The sequence below is a fragment of the Numenius arquata genome, chromosome 8, assembly GCF_964106895.1.
Source record: "Numenius arquata chromosome 8, bNumArq3.hap1.1, whole genome shotgun sequence".
In the NCBI taxonomy this organism is placed as follows: Eukaryota; Metazoa; Chordata; class Aves; order Charadriiformes; family Scolopacidae; genus Numenius; species Numenius arquata.
Genome location: NC_133583.1, coordinates 4,336,858 through 4,354,408, shown reverse-complemented (window position 1 = coordinate 4,354,408; position 17,551 = coordinate 4,336,858). Strand labels below are relative to the sequence as shown.

Below are 17,551 nucleotides of genomic sequence, written 5' to 3'. Positions count from 1 at the left end.
AAAATATTTTGCTTAAGTGATAGAGTGGATCTCTTTTCATTTCACTTGTAGACGAGGTTAACTTACTGAGCAAAACGTGATTATATGCAGAGAATCAATACCTGGGGCATTTTTGACCCTTCAATCAATATGAAGTCATTTTGAAAACAGACCTTTTATTGATCTTAAAGAAGAAAAATTACCTATATTTCATGTAGTAGTAAGTCTTCAAATGCTGAAATACTTATAAAGTATGATTTCAATATTTGCCACAGCTGACATATATTTCCTTATAAGTAGGGAAATTTTCTGGCTTTTCAGAGAAAAATATAATACTCTATTACATTAACTCGTGTAATTCTCCTGAAATGATGTAATAAATTTCTCAAAAGTGAGACTGAAAATCAATATATTGTCAGCAAAGCATTCACTATTGGTAATAGAAATATAATAAGCGCTTCAGTATCTTGCAAGGGTTTGGTTTCAGCAGGTCATGGTTTATCATTCTAGTGCTCTTTGGTGGTCTTGTTAGTCTTGGAGACATTTAAGCCATCTTAAAAATCTATGTTCTTCCTCTATGCTTTTTTGCCATGAGGATTTCACATGGGTTGTTTTTTTTTTCCTACGTTTGCTGCTGCTCTGTGGTACTGGTTGGTATAAAGGGGTTGTAAAATCCGCGGAGATGCCCGTGAGCTGTGGGATGCTCCTGGCTGGGGCACAGTCTGTGTAACCATCCGTGTGGCATCTCTCAGCTTTGCCTTCTTGCTTCTGAGGGACATCCCAGGAGCCGAAGGATGGGTTTAACCAGCTTATTGCCACTGCTGTGTCCATCCTGAGGATGCTGCTGCAGGGGGGAAGGACGTTTCTTCATAGGTAGAGGTGCAATAGCAATGGAAGGGCTAACACCGGGCAGGACGGAGGTGGTGGCTGTGAAACTTGAGCCCCGTTGCTGCGAAGAGAAAGAGTCAGGACCAGGCAGAGGGGACAAAGGGACATGGGGCGGGAAAGAGGACACAGCCCGCATGGGATCCGAGGGCTATCCCAGCCCAAGGGCAGAGCCTGAACTATGCGCTTGTGCTTGGACCTGTCTGTTCCAGGGGAAAAGTCCTGATAACTCATTATTCCTGAACGTCTCTCTGTTTTGACCGGCGCTGTGCCATTTGTAAGGGGCAAGACAATAAAACAAGCTGATATGAATAATTTATTGGCATGTCTAGATGACAGCTGCCAAGATCAGCAATCTCATGTTATTTACTTGTCAACATGCGTAATTTCTTTTTTTTTTTAAAAAAAAGACTCATGGCTGTAAATGTCCGTGACATTTCAGATGGTATTTAAATGGTTTCAATCAATAGTATCTATGGTAAACCGCTGCTCTTTTTCTCCCTCTTTTGTTACTTAAAGGGTTGAATACAATGCTCTAATAGTGGGGTTTTTTTCAGATTTCTAAAGCTTTTGGGGCTTTCTAGAGAGGAGATGGAAATTCTTCAGAAGAAAAGATGAGACAAAGTGGATTCGATTCTGATCTCATTTGATCCTTGGGAACGCCACTGCAGTCAGTGCGTTTATCCTGCATTTAATCATGGTGCGAACTGGGGGCAAGGTGGGAATTTGTGCATTGGGCCTAATTCAGGCCTCGGATGATTCCCGTATTTTCTGCACGCTTCAACAAAAAGATTTCATGTCTTGAGGAAAGTTTTTATATAGTTTACTCATTTGAAAACGTGGCAATGAAATAGTGGCAAGAAACTAGCGCTGTAGCTCATTATACTGTTTGTCATACTGGTAGTGAAAATTTATATATAATGTTAAAAAACCTCACAAAAAATAACAACAAAAAAAGCACAGTGACCTTGGCCATTATTTAAATACATCCTATGTAACCATAAACACTTGCCGGCACCTTTCGGAGCGGGAGAACGGGAGGGAACAAGCTGTTAGTTTCATTCTTACCTGCTGCGTGTTTTGAATAACAATAGGTGGTTTTCCAACAGTATACAACTATGAAGTATTTTATTATAATTAAAAAATAAGGATGGATTTATATTTAAAATGCACCTGTGATATACTAAAGGTAATAAATCATGTGGTAAATTCAACATTATATATTTTAAAAGGAAACCAGAAACATATTGTTCAAAAACACGCTCACAAATAAAGCAGGAAAAAGCTAAAGTAAACAAAAAATTCTTAGAGCAGGTGTTTAGAACCTGAATTTCTATGAGTAATTAGTTGACAGACTTACCCTTGGGTACAATCCCTCTAGTCCTGGGTAGGAAAAGAGTAAGTGGGTTTGATGCTACCCAGATATGATAATTTTGTGTACTTAAAGATAGGAACAGCTGCTTTCTGTGGGTCTTTGCATCAATGAAGTTTTAATATAATCATAAAGGTTTGAAATATTTGAGAGATAAAAGTGTGCAATTCCAGTTGGAGTTGAAGAACCAACTCCAGAGTCTTCAAAGCAAAGATTACTTCCCGTGTTCAGAGTAGAGTCTGTGTAATGCCCAGATACATGAAAGGGAAAATCAGAACAGAAAATTGGCATCGGCAACGACGGATACACAGTATCTTCAGTAATTGTACCAGGAATTAATTAAACTCTAGGAATTAATATGGGCCTAGAGAACTTTGAAGGTGTAAGTTCACGTGCTTGCAGTGCCGCTGGGCTTGCTGTTTCTTATTCCTCTGGCTTCAGCGTGGCAGCTCTGGTGAGCCCGAGGGCCTGATCCTGGGAGCACAGCGGCCCCCTGACCCCTTCCAGGGACCCTGCCAGACACCAGCTCGTTCTGAGGAGTCCAGTGACCTGTACGGTCTTGGGATGAGAGAATATTCAGTGCTCAGCTGGGGCTCAGATAGTATTGCTGTGAACTCTGTGTAAAACAGTATGAAACGAATCAGCCCCCTCCATTGCGAAGGGAGGCGCTGAAGCCATTCAGCTCCTGGGCTAGATCTGCAGAACCGAGGTAGCAGAGAACGGTGGTATCCACAGAGTGTGGTAATATTGGGGTGCGTTAATATGATAAATGTAAAAAATTCCTGTATGTCGTGGTTTGGGCCTGATTGGCCAATCAGAATGACAGATGCTCCCCCCCTCACCTCTCCAAAGAGATAAGCGATATAATTTTAACACGCACAGATAATTAAAATCTGCTTCTTTAGATCAGGTAGAAGCGACATTTGGAGAGATGTTCCAGAGAAGTTGTTGTATGCGATTTCAAAACAGCATCTGCACAAGAGAACTGTCTGAAAGATTATTGGCTCCAGATCAAATGTAGAGCCAAGAGGGGCTCAGAGAGCCAGTTACTGAAATCCATATGGCATTTATAGCAAGACAAGAAGAAATGAACATGCTCTATGACATTATACCTGCAACCGCTCATAATAATGAATTAGGAGTAAGTGATAATAGTAAATTAACCTCTCTAAGCTCGGAAGATCCTTCATTTGCAACAGATTATCGAATTATTGTACTGCTGATGTAAAATGATGGCCTGCCTGCAAATTTATAAAAATCGAAGTCCTTTCTCTAAGAAGACAGAAATGAGCAGTAGAAATCTGAAATGAGAGGACAACGGTGGGTAAAAAAAACGTTCAAACCTTTAGAAAGCATTATCCAAAGCTTGCGTAAGAAGTACTCTGTCCTTTTGTGTCTCTCTGTAAAAAGCGGTGGGCATTTTTCTGTGCTGACTTCTGAGGTACCTCCCGAGCAGGGCCCACTTTTTTGCTACTCCATTAATAGGTTTCACCCAGAAAAGAATGTCAGGGAAATAAATATAAATAACTATTTCCTTTTATGCTGTGTGAGGCCACCTTAGTACCTTTTGGCAACTGATCCTGGTACAGCAGGAGGAAAAAAATCTTGTTCTTGCTGTCTTGAAGTTAAAGAAAGTGATCTCTACGTTTGTCTTCTCACGTAAATGTGGTTTTCAACATAGGCAAAAAGCAAAACACCCCACCCCTCCACTTTTCAGGGAAGAAAATTTTATAAAAAAGGTTTTCTTTGCAATTCTTTTGACCTAGAGAATAAGTAAAAAATCTGTCTGGGGATTTCTGTGCCAGCCCAGCTCCGTGATGGGAATTCTCTGATGGACCACAGAGGCTGCACTGGCTTAACTTGTCAGAGGTTCTGGGGAAGGTTGGAGAAAAGTGCATCTCACCATGATGAAAAGGGGCCTAGGATGTCTAAGTAAGATAACCTGAAGGATGCCCAGGCTCTTTGCCAAGCGGAATTGGCCAATGGTCCATGATCAAGACCTTTCTCATGCAGCAAGAGGTGGTAAGGCCAGGCTGAAGTCCTCCAGAACACTAAGGGAGGACACACTTTCAGTATTGGTCGGCAAGTTGAAATGTTTTACGTCTTTTGGATTTATTCCAAAGAAAGAAAGAATATACAGATACTCGTCTTAGAAAGTACAGTCATGAAGCTGAAGGAAGATGCTGCTTCCTAAACCTTCATGTACTCAGTCGCTGCCTGAGCCAGGGCTGCTGGGGCTGAAGTCTTCTGTATTCAGAGACATAGTGATGCCTTGAGAAGCTCCTGATCGGTGCAACTTCCTGCAGAGCGGGAGTTTTCATGGAGAAGAAATACATTCACATAAAAGATGCTTTCAAATGCTTTACACCCAGGATGGAATAAAAATTGCAGAGTGCTTGTGATGGAACCTACTGATTCCCATGTTGAGGTAGTTGCCTCTTGCCTCCTCCCCTCCCTTGCAAACACATTTTTGGAGAAGTAAAAGAAAACTTTTGACCAAAGCAAAGGGGAGAGCTCAAAACCCTGGCACTCGGCTTTTATGTACTGTTTCCTCAAAGAAATGGAGTATTAATTTCAAATTTTGAAGCGTGGCTTTTGGTGTTGAGCGTGTTCATTTTTTGCAGATCAGCTGTTGTGGTTTCACGCCGGGAACACCGTGTGAGCTGGGGGCTGGGAGGGCAGAAAGCTGCTTGAATGAATCTGTTGTCCTCCTTCAGTCTTTGGACGTGAAGACTTCACTTCTGTCCAAGACCGAGTGAGAGTATCAGAAGGGAGATTTCTTAGCAATTAGCAAAGATTTCATGTAGTTTTTCATCTCCGAGCTGTACTTAGTCTCAATTAGCCATTCAGCTGAGTTCAGTTCTCAGAAAGAAAACAAGACCTATGCACAAGTTGCAAATAGGAAGGGGTAAAGACAGAAAGTCAGATGTGAGAGAACAAGCCCCCTTTTTGATGTAGAATGTTCTCCTTTGTAATCTGAGAAAATTAATGCTGAGAAAGCCCTCGCTCGGGCTGTGTGTCTGACAGCTGGACAGACTTGTTTGAATAAACATATTAAGGCATAACGCTGCTGGGGAATCCTGGAGTGACATTATTCTTCCTTTATGAACCTGAAATGACTTCTGGCGGGGCCTCTGTGAAGAATGAATGTACTTTTAATTTATTATAAAATAGTAGTTCAGGATTTAGTCCCTCTTTCCTTGTGGCATGTAAACTTCAAAAGAAAAGAAATGGCATTTATTTATTTTTGTAGGAGGGAATATATGGCAGTTACCTCTGAGTCATCAATTTTAAGATAAACGTTGAGAGATAAAACTGAGAACACAATTTTGGTGTCTCGGCAATACTGCCAGCATAAATTCCTTCCTACAGATATTTACATTAGAAGCTTGTTGTGAACTTAGGTATTTCACTCTTTTTGTCTTGTTTACTTGTTACAAATCACTAACAAGTCAGTTACAGACCATAAAAGTTTAGATGAGGAGCTTCTGATTTAAATTCAAAGCACATTTTATGGACATAGAAGCCCAGAAGGCTGACTTGATGGCTTTCTTACTTTAGACATTCCTGCTGCAGTCAATGAAACAGTGCCTTTGTGGTCTTTTAAAACATATCTATCAAAAGGCAAACAAAAAAGCAAGTAGCCAGTCGAGTCTCTGTTAGCACTTTGACCTTACCATTGATCATAGTCTCTACAATTTGAACAAGAATCTTTAGTGGTTTTTAAGAAATACTATTAGGCTACAGAGACTTTTCTAATGTTCAGCTCCCCGCGTTACTGAGCTGATCACCTTTTGCCATTAAGTACTATATCAATGTCAGAATTATTAATGCTGTGGTTTAAGGCATATTAACGTCTGGCTACTGAAGCGCATGTGCTTAAACTGTTTTCAGCTCAACTGGTTGACCTTCTAATGGAAGCAATATAATCTATCCACAATATTAGATTTCCTAAAAGATAGATTTTGAAAAGACACGGGGAGAAAATAGTAATTTGTTCTACAATTTTCCCTTATGACTGAAATCTATCCGGTATTTGGTTTTATTTAAAGAAAAAAAAAAAAGCACTTGTTTGAAAAGTAAGGCCTTGAAGTCTGCTAAACAGCATTTGTTTTACTGGCACTTTGATTTTATCCTGACTTTGATTTGCGTTTGTATACAGAGATGAATTACTACCAGATCTGCAGAATTTGAGAACAGCTTGCAAACTTTTTATGGGGTTTTAGTCCTTGATCCTGCAAACACTTTTATAGAAGGGAACAACTTTGTGCCCAGAGAAGGACTGAACTCTGCTCCCATTGAAGCTGTTGATAAATCTACAACTGATTTGGGCAGAGCTACAGACGGGTCAGCATCGCTTGCTTTGACAAATAAGCGTTAGCAGGACCGGGATCTAAGGAATCAGAAGTGCAAGGAAGCTAAGAGTAAACTATTTGCTTCCTGATAATCTTGAATGGATTAGCTGGGTCAGACATGGCTGGAGGTATTTAGAAATACTGAGATACTTTACTGCTATTTATTACAAACGATTAAAAACACTTCAGTGGGTCAGTACTGCTTAATTATCTTGCAGAACTAAGGCCCACAACTGATAACGCTGCACTCTGAATGGTTGGGAGCAGGTTATTAAAATTAAGAATGAAAAAACTGAAGATGAACTTCTGATGGAATATACAAATACTAAAACCACAAGTGATTTTTCAGGATTTGGCAGGAAAATGGACTTGCATACCTTCATGACTGGTCCAACTTTTATTATCTATAATTTTATGTGTATACATATGTAATTTCTCAGTAATGAAAAAGGGAGGAACATCTTAGTATAGTGGCATATCTACTCTGGTCTTGTCTTGTAAATTCAAAATACTTCTAAATTATATGATCAAGAACATCTGCTTCTCTGCTGGGGAATATTTAGGGGAAACTCACACATTTTTATTGTGACTATGTGGAAGAGGTCCTGCCACTCAGCAAACTTGCTAAATCAGCATAGTTATACAGAATTTAATCAATGGAATCAATGACTTCATTATTTATGTTAATTTTCTAGCTGAAGATCTGGCTCATCAGTCCGTGGCACATAGTTAAATACACCACTAATATCAGTAAGGTTTGTAACCTGCAGAGTAACTAATGAGCGATGTTATTACAAATACCTGCTTTGAAATGTCTTCTCACTTTATATACAATATAAAGCCCGCGACACGCACATGTTAAACTTTCAGTAAATGAAATAGTTACTAAAGACTAAGTACCTCTAATTCCAGCTCATCTCGGTCCATTTCTTGATGAATTCCTCCCATGTAGTCATTTGGATCATAGTATTCATGCACCGATGGATGGCTGGGGAAGAAAAGGTATATATATATAGGACAGAATTTATCATATGGATCTACTCCAAGCTTAAAGCAAGTCGTTGTGAACATGATGGACCAACGACCAAAGCAAGAAGTTGCATACACTATGCAACTCTATACACTATACCATTTAGACCAGTAAGTGTATTAGACAAAAATTACATGTATTATAAGAGGATCCTAAAACATTTGGCATCTGATGATCAATGACAGACTTGTAAAAAGTCTTACCATTTATTAATGATTTTTCTCCAAATGTAAACCTGACTTCAGAGAAAAAACACATAGAGACAAGAGTGGCAAAGCAGGGTAAGGGGTACCAGGTGACAGCTAAATGGGGAGGTATTTGCCAGGGTTCAAGATGAGAGGGAAGATTAGATTATTTACTTGTGAGCTCAGGTTATTTGCAGACATGCAAGTAAAATCCTCCTTGCCTGCTTGTTTGGTATTTTTACTTTGCCTTTAAAAACAAAAATAACTTGCAATCCAACTGTTTAGATCAACAGTATTCTATTGAGTGATTTGAATGCAACAGGCTGCGTGTAATGATTTAACTGTTATTTAAATATGCACCGCTTCGTATTGCCATTCACTATTGGCATCCTGCTTTTTACAATTTGAACTTTTTGACAGTTTCACTATCTACACTTTGGAAGTTGTAAGCAGCATAATGCTCTTATGATCCCTTTTTTCTATGCTGGAATTTTATTTCTGCAATGAAAGTAAACTCCCTTTAATTCTCTGTTAACTAGATCTATGTTTCTTTGTAAGTGCGAGGCTATTTACGTAACGGCATCTGCTAATTGGCTAAGATACCCAAGTTGTTGCATGCAGGCTAGATTAATTTTAATGGAATTTGGAGAAGTTACAGGAAGCACTAGGAAAAAAAGACTGTTTGCTGGGTGACAGGACACTTGACTAGTGACCTGACTGTCCTTGTACCCAGGGATTGCCATGAGGCCACCTGTGTGGTTCAGCCCAACATCTACAGCTCCAAGGAAGGCCACTGATGATACCATCAGTTGGAATCTAACAATTAAGGGGCAATATGAAGCTACTTGATAGGACTGAGCTGGTATTATGCGGGCACGGTGCAACCTAAATGATTCATCATGGATTAATCTTTGCCGTTTTCCTAATGTAATTGGGTTTACAGTTGGAAAGTTGAAGGTGCTGAAAGCCCTTCCTGCAAACGTGTGTGGGGGTTTGCAGCATAGGTGCTCTAGGAATAACTGTGTCCTCTCCACGGGGCTCTGTGCCCTGGTGCTTTTTCACTGCGAACAAGCTCAAAGCTGTAGTCTTTTGTCAAGCATTTCCACTAAAACACGCAGCTGTGCTTGGATTTGCAATGGGCTGGGAATAGGTGACCATCAAGTAATACCTGATGGAACCACCTTTCAAGTAACCAGCACTGAGAGTCACGAGAGGAGCAGCCGTTGCAGAGAGGAGCCCAGACCAGACCACGCTCTCCTACCCGGCAACCGAGACGTTCTTTGAATCCTATTTCTTCCTTTTTCCCCCTGTGGAGGTGCGTGGCAAGATGACAGGCAATTTGCATGGGATCCTGGGGGAGCCGTTTTCCTCTTGAACAGCGTGTGAGGGCGTGGGGTGTGTGTGCCAGGAGATAATTGTCATTTTTATTTGTAAGTACAAAAGCATCAAACTACCATTAACAATAATTAAAATTTGATTCTAAAACATCCATGACAGCACTGGTAAGTAATTTTAGTCCTAGAAAATAATTTATTTGAGTAACATCGCTGCAGGGTTATAATAAAGTAATTAATACACTGGAACAGAATGTAGCAGCTCTTAGCATCGCACAATTTATGGCAGCCATAAAAAAGAAAGTTAAAACATAAGCAACCCAAAGAGGCAGTGAGAGGAATTACAAGAAGCAATAACTTTATCTATCAAATGCCAGCAAAAAATGAGCTTTATGAGGCCATGTTGTGACTCAGTGGCATTACTCATGTGAATAATGGCTTGCTGGTGGGTAGGAAAAATGAAAATGTTTTGAGTTATGGTCAGTGGTGTATGAAGCCTGGTTATATCTGGGACGTAACCAGGTTCACCAGCAAGTAAAGGTGAGTTTGGGAACTACTTCTAACATGCCCAGGGAAGTGGTTGAGGCACCATCCCTGGAGGTATTTAAAACACAGGCTGACATAGTGCTTAGAGACATGGTTTAGTGATGGTTTTTTACCAGAGTTACGTTGATGTATGGACTAGATGATCTTAAAGGTCCCTTCCAACCTAGACAATTCTATGATTCTATGCCACATTAAGGAATGCAAGGATTTTTGAGGGCTTCCCAAACCGTTACTTACTCTTCAGGTAGGAGGTAGGGGTCCAGCACAGAGACGGGAGGAGTAGGAGAGCCCATCTTGCTCAGAGCCATGATGTGTTCAAAAGTGATATCTGTCTGCGTGCCCACATCCACCAGCTGAGATTCGTGAGTGGGAGCGAAGGCCTTGGTGCGGGGAGTTCTTCTCAGGACCTGCACCACGATGGGCTCCTTGGCTGTTTTGAACGCTTCCACTGCCTGCTCGTGCGTTGCTTTGGATAAATCCTTCCCATTGACCTGTGGGGAAAAAGCAAGCGAAGCGTTGAGAGAAACAGTCAGAAGGTGGAGGATATCTTTGTTGGGTTTGGCGGTTAATTTGAAAGTCTCAGCTTCCATCTAAAGGTACATACAGCAAGTACTAGGAACTATTTATGCGATGTTACACATCTCATTTTCCCCTTTCACTACAGTAACTTCACAAATCCTGTGCTCAGCTTTTTATTTTGGTAGGTAGATTTTACTGGGCTCACTCTTTGAGCTAAAGTACAAACCAACATCCCATTTGTTTCTTCCAGATTAGAAACCCCTCAGCCCTTGTTCAAACAAAACAAGTTCTTAATTCTCCTGTCATTTTTCTAGTTTTTTGTTGATTTTTTTTAAAAAAAAAATCTTTTAACCCTATTACTGAACAGAACTACTGGGACACGAGCTGAAATTACAATATTATGTATCTTTGTCTGATAAACACTTTTTCATATTAAACATTGTGGTGTTACCCATTCACTGCAATAAAAAACTTGCATTATAGGGTTGGGATCGCTATAATGAGATAAGGAATAGAGCAGTGAAGCTCCTCTTCACAGCAGCGAAACCCAGATGAAGCCTTTAATTTTGGTAGAAGGTTCACAGTTTCAAACCCTTGGCAAGCAGAAGTGTCCTTCCCGAGCCAGAGAGAGCTCCTGAGCGCTTCCAGCCCACTCTGGCTTTGCGTTCAACTCCTGCTCAACTTCCCTCCTCGCATGGCTTCTAATGAATTCCTCCATAAGTATCTAAGTCTACCCAGAGGCTGTGAAAAAGATGAGGTCATATTTGTCATGAACTGAAAAATGGCAACTGTGGTGAAAAGCCTGAATGTTTGCCCACTTCCTGCTGTTTCCAGCCCAAGACGGAGATTTCTTTTGAAATTCAGCCTGAGACATCTGCAAATCCAAAAGTCTCTGGGCTCATATGCAAAAAACTATGTTATGCAGAACCAGAGAGAACCACTACTAACTCCAGTAAGTTTTTATCCTATTTTAACCTGCAAACTGTTGTCATTTTAATACCAATGAAAAGAAACATTTAGAAACAAGCTGCCCAGAGCAATGCGTTAGTGAAAGCTGTTCAGTGAAATTAGGATCCTAAAGCAACGTGCTGTCATATAATTGTTACTGTGTTCTTTGGACTGGGGCAAGCGTTGGCTGCGATGTTGAGATAAACTCCAGTTTGAGATTTGATGATGCCACTGGCACCGACAGCGAGGGCCTCTATCACAGGAGTCCTTCTCATCAAGGAGCACGCTTTGTTTATCTATTTTCTTTATGAATGATGTCTTAAATTGTCCTCCTTCCAGTCACACAGCTATTTCCAGTCACGCACTATTCAGCTGGTAAATCACATTACTGTATCAGAGGCATGGGTTGCACAGTGGAAGCTGTTGCCTTCTGCGTGGAAGTGTAGCATATTTTTTCCAAGGCATAAAAATAATTGCCTTGGTTGGACATAGATGCAAGAGTGTCTAACCTCAGGTATTAGTGGTGGCTACTACTTTCTTATTTAATCATTTTTGTACATGTCTGAAATGTACACTAACATGGTGACTCTGCCACATTAACTTCAATATGATTGAAAACTCTAAAATACATGTCCAGATTCTGCTATCTTCACTTGTATTGGATCGCGCTTAGTTCAGGCTGTTCTCTGCCATGTTTAATCCCATTAAAGCAGGTGGGGCAACTGAATGAGTAACATAACTCAGCACAGTAACTGAATTTAGCCCGTACTTAACGTATTGCCCACGGCAAAAAGCTGGGTGATAATCAAGAGGGTTAACTCCAGCGAAGAATCGATTGAAAAGGCTAAATTCCTGCTGAATTACCTTGTGCACATAACACTTATTACCCTGTCATCTTTGGTTTATCTTAAGAGAGGCGATGACACCAGGTTTTTTGTTAAGCCAGGGGAGGCTGGAAGGTGTTAGCGTCACGATTTCATTACACAAACACTCGTATTGACCACAACTGCTCACAGTAACGCACAGCGTGTAAAGTTTGGCCTGGTCAAATTAAATATCATTAATTCGCCCAATTAAGCAGATTACTTTAAAACAATTTGTACAGCTGTAAAATTAAGTTCAGTGTAATGTTTTCTCTGGAAAAAGGAAATGCTGATTATGGTTAGAGTTTTATTATTTGCTGCAAATTAAATGTTGCACATTTTGCTGTGTGCATCCTATTTTTTTTTTTTTTTGTACAACTAAATTCAACAAACGATCAAAATAAAAGAATCTAAATTGCAGAATGTGTAGTGTTTTTCAGAAATGTGCTCAGAATAACTCTTGAGCAGGAAACTTCATGTGAGCTGCTTTCTACATCTTTGTGCTCAAGTCTTTTGTGTAACAGCCAATTTGCCTTGGGTTTTGTGTTGGTTTTTTTTTTTTTGGTCTGGAAAAAGTAGCAGGTATTGGTATTTTATTTTTAGTAGCACAAAAATAATGCGGAAGAAAAATATATTGGGATGATCTCAATGGCCTGATTTCTGGTATCTGTGTAGAACTAGCACTCGTAGACAATCTTGAGTCCTTCTGAAACTTTAGCAAATAGATTATATTAATTAAGGTGTTTAGTTTCTCTCTGGAAGTTTGTCACAATTGACAAACAGTTATTTCCAGTGCTTAAAAGCCAATAAATATATCTGCACAGTTCCACTTTGGGAACAAAAAAAAAGAAAAAAAAAAAGTGGCTCTATAATCATAGACTTCATTCCTAATGCTGCTGAATTGTACTCAGCAAAATTCTCTCTTATAAAGAGTTACATCTGAAATAACTAAAAAAAAAATAAAATCCATGCATATGAATGCTTCAGAAGACTGCCAAAACCTACAAATGCACATAATTTCTTAAGAACCTTACACGCCGTGTGACAGAGACAATGGGATCTTTCATGGCACAAAAGATGGATAAATTAACTTGTCTGAAATGTTGAAATGCTTAGCATTTGGACCTTCTTTGCATTGGAAATAACAGGGAATGTGGAGGAGAAAGCTGTAGTTAAACTGAACTGAATGGACCTCGATGAAATTTGTGATGGAGCCAGAGCAAAACTACATGACACGCACAGATAACTACCCTGAATTGAAACTGTAGAGTAAATCAGGAAGGGACACTTGATTTTTTTTTAAACAGAAATTATGTAATGATCACAGAATAGTATTTATAGCATTTTAATTTATAGTATAGTAATTTATAATATACACCATACATTATATTCTTTTGCACAGAAGTAGGCTGCAGAGAGCACGCTACCTAAAACCTACATTGGAAAGACAGCAAGAAATCTGTTGTTAAACACGGCATAATCCTGTCTGGGAGGGCAGTGTCTCCTGCAAGTTTTCTTTTAATACTTGGAATGGAAATAAAACAGTCACTTGAGCTTGATTCAGCGCTCGCTAAAGTCACAGGGAGTTTTGCCTTTGCAATGCCTCAGTTCAGGCTCTGACTGAGCAAGATCTTATAAAGATGTTATGAAGCCGAGCGTGCCATCAGCACTGAATTGGCCTGACCAAACTCTGCCAATGGAAAGGAAAATCCTGTCCTGATCAATCAAGATAAAATGTGATGTATATTTGGAACTGAGAAAAAGAGAGATGATGCAACAAGGTGTAACAGGGGAGGCTGTGACAGATCCAAATGGAGGGTCCCACCAAACAAATACAGGGAAATGATGTCTTAAACTCTCATTTCAGTCCTGGGGCTTTCGTTAATTCCTATTTTCAAGAAGTAAATGGTGAGAAAAATAAACAGGAATTAATAAAAAGAAAAAAAGAAAAGGCAATATATGCGCTATCTAGCTGAAAGTGGAAGCGGCAGATGAACTTCACTGCTGAACCCTAAACATCAGGTGAAACTGCTGAAGAACGGCCCATGACAGTTAAATGTGAAAGGAACAAATACAATGTGACTATACTTTACGACCAAACTTCTTAAAGCAGGGAAGGCGGCTGGAAAAGTTTGAGTGCTACCGTGGAGATTGAGAACGGGCAGTTGGATCTTGCTGGATGTGGTCTTGGTGAGACCCGAGTGCATTCTTGAGTCTGTTTTCAAATCTCTCTTTGCTTTGGTAGCTACTTATTGCAGCTGACAGGCTACTTATTAAGTTATGAACATGCATCATCTAAGGTTGGATGCATATACGTTATAGAATATAGGATGCTACAACAGACATGGCCACTAGAGAGGGAGAAGGAATGAATCAGTGATGGGCGAATCAGATCTGGATGTATGTCACAGTGAAATACCTTTTGTGAAGACAGATTATCTAACATTGTTTTATACCATATATTTATGCTTCTACTTTAACAATTACTCTCCTGGGAGATTTGGTATCCTCCAGCAATTCCTGAGCCAACTGCCACTGTTTAGATGCTAATTTCAGGCCAGATCTTCCTGAGGTGGGGAGACTGGGAGCCCTCCAGTCTTCCCACTGGGAGGACAAGGCTGCGTCTCCTGTGCAGGTCAGAGGGAGTCCGCAGCTGTGGCCGAGATGACAGAATTGTACTTTCTTCCTAGAAAACATGTTCTTATTTTTGTTTGAGGTATGAGGAAGGTATTTTGATAAGATAGTACACGGTTGTGCCATCCCGTAAATGTCATTTTATCAATAGCTGCTGTTTAATTATTTAGCAAGGTAAAGGAGTTTTATTTTTCTGGGTGGGTAGAGAAGACTAATTGCCACTTCGTTGATGGCAGACATAAATTGGGGGCTTTCAGGTATACCAAAATGTGCCACTTGTTTACACAGACAAAATTTCCTCTCGGCTACTACCATTTCCCATGTTCTTCTCTTCTCCTGTGACAGCAGAATTCACACACCTGGGTTATTTACACAGGAAAGATGGTCCTCAAACCGATTCCCAGTTTCCCACCTGAGCCCTGCAGACCTGGAGAGGTGACGTGGGGCCCTGCTGGAGAGGGGTTTGCAGAAGAGGATGAGGCAGGACTCTCAGTGAATGTAGGAGTTTGGCATTCAAGCCCACGCAAACATCATTGGCAATAGCAGAGATGAAGTAACTCTGGACATTGGCAGTAACTGAAAGGTTGAGAAAGCCAGAAAATCCCTGCGTGTAAGAGTTTACTGTGTGTAATTATAATTATTTTGTGCTTTATTTTTGCTGAAATAGTGTGTAACGTTGGTTTTGGGTGTTGGTGGTACACAACGGCAACTAGAAGGGTTTCTGTAAAAGAAAATTATATTTCCATCATCAAGTTAGACTGATTTATATGGGTTTAACGTCATGAATGGTAAACATTTGTATGCATTGTATGGCTTGTTGGTTCTTCTCTGCTTCACAAATGTCACAGAGAAAAAAACTTTTTTGCTTAAGAATGAGTAAGCAGCTTTTCTTTGTAGAAATTCATGCAAATCCTTGGGAAGTGCACTATAAAAATGCTAGTTCTGTTAGACTACAGACGTCTGTGCTCCATTTAAAACGCTCTTTATGGTCTGATTCACTTCTTTAGCAAGTTCTTAAGAAGTCTGTGTATTAAGAAAAAGCAGGAGAACTTTAAAGATTTTTATAGAAACTAGAGCAGCAAAAAGCCCATTTTCTAAACCCCCTTTTCCTCAGGAATTGGAGAAAGAAGGTTGAAAATATAGGTTAATTCTTCTTGCAGCTCCATCTAATCCCTCTTTTATTTCCCTCATATGGACAGTCTTTCTTTTTCAAAAAACCAGAATTATATTGTTTAGTAATAGACTGTTTCCATGTGTGCGCATTTCCCTTCTGCCTTGTGAGCCATCCATGACAAAACAGTTAAGACCAAATAAAAATTCTTTACTTAAGAGTACAGAATACATTTGTTCTCCAAACCGTTAACTTCCAAATGGAAAATCTTGGGAAAAGACCCTTGAAATAAAGGAATTTTTATTCTGCTAGTAATTAGCACATTTACGTATGAACAATACAGCCCCAGTACTGGATATAGCATACTAAAATGTGCCCGCTCTTGGTGCATTCTCAGGCTCCGCTCCTGTGTATCATGACTCAAAATAAAACCACAGGGAATTTTATCATTTGCTTCAATGAAAACAGATTTAGGCTAATGCTGGGGATCCTGACAGTCCTGTACTTCCTCTATAAGCAAAGTTTACTGGGAGCCCAATTTTCTTAAATATGCATTCATCGTGTTGAATGACTTTATATCAATGCAGAAACACTTTTTCATGTTTTGTCAGCATTAAACAGGTGATCTTTTTGCGTATCTTTTGTTCATGGCTCAATAACCCTGGTCCATGTAACACACTGAAGTTTACAGGCCCTCCCTTTTTAATGGCTCTTTCCGCCGTGTCAGTGGCATGACCCAGAGGGAGCCAATCAATTATGCTTCTGAGTGAAGTACAAATGACAGCCATAAATAATCATGAATTACTAATGAGCAGAATTGAGCAAGTGCAATTACCCACTTTCTCTCCTTCTCTGGATTTGCCCTGGTGTGGCACCTTGGGCTGCTTCTGCTCTGGCCTTACCCCAAAACCCTCTCGACCTTCTCAAGAGGCAAAAACTGTCTACGTGCCGGTCTGGTACAGCAAACTAAAGCTTTTTAATGAATGACAATTTCCTATTTTTAGAATCATAGAACCATTTAGGTTGGAAAAGACTTTTAAGATCATCGAGTCCAACTGTAAAAGCTGTGTGTTTCTAGATTTACTTTTAAAATGCAGAATCCTGTAGCAAGGGGTCCCTGTGCAGGCGGGTGGGTGACTGACTGGTGTCCTCAGTCGTCTCGCCTTTTGTCATTCCAGAAGAACGTAATTGCCGTCAACAGAGGGGTTGCCATACTGATAACGTCTCATTTATATCATGTGATGACAAGTATAATGCACAATGATAGTAAAGAGCGTAAAAAGATTAATCTATTTAGTTGAGGGTGTAAACGTTACATGAGTTTAAGCTAAATTCTCCAACAGTGGCAGGCAGAGGGTGCTTTGAGAAGGTGTAGGAGTAAGACATACTTGGAGGGAGTCTTCTCCTGCTGTGCCCTCCCACCACCTACAGCTCAAATAGTTGACAGTTTAGCAATATTTAACAATATACCTCAATTAAAATCAGAGTAGTATAAGTTGCTGTGTAGATCAGGCCTTAAAATACTACAAATATTATTTTAGTAGCATATCAGACTGTGTAAACGCAGAACAAAAGACGGTGCCTCGTCTGGAGAGCCTGCTCCAACCAAAAAGGCAGAAGGAGTGTGGTACAGATGAGAAGATGAAACACAAACCAAGTTAGTGATCCACCCGAGGTCACACAAGAGCACACCACAAATGAAACCTGAACACTCACCTCCAAGACACTGGGTCTAAGACCATTTTAATTCAGGACATTCCCATTCCTGCACTGCTGCCCACCATTTGTAG

The 17,551-nt window shown here is 40.1% G+C and overlaps 1 protein-coding gene across 4 annotated transcripts in view; it reads right to left on the bottom strand.

Moving 5' to 3' along the window:
* The window catches only part of PDZRN3 (PDZ domain containing ring finger 3), a 141,341-nt gene that overhangs the window by 8,191 nt on the left and 115,599 nt on the right, over window positions 1-17,551 (bottom strand). For 3 of the 4 annotated variants that reach the window (XM_074152853.1, XM_074152854.1, XM_074152856.1), the window contains 2 exons: window positions 9,924-10,177; window positions 7,492-7,579 (listed from right to left, as the gene is read on the bottom strand). In XM_074152853.1, the coding sequence (XP_074008954.1) occupies window positions 7,492-7,579; window positions 9,924-10,177 (342 nt within the window). Of the gene's footprint in view, window positions 1-7,491; window positions 7,580-9,390; window positions 9,403-9,923; window positions 10,178-17,551 lie in introns of all 4 variants that reach the window. The other variant, XM_074152855.1, reaches the window with a different exon arrangement.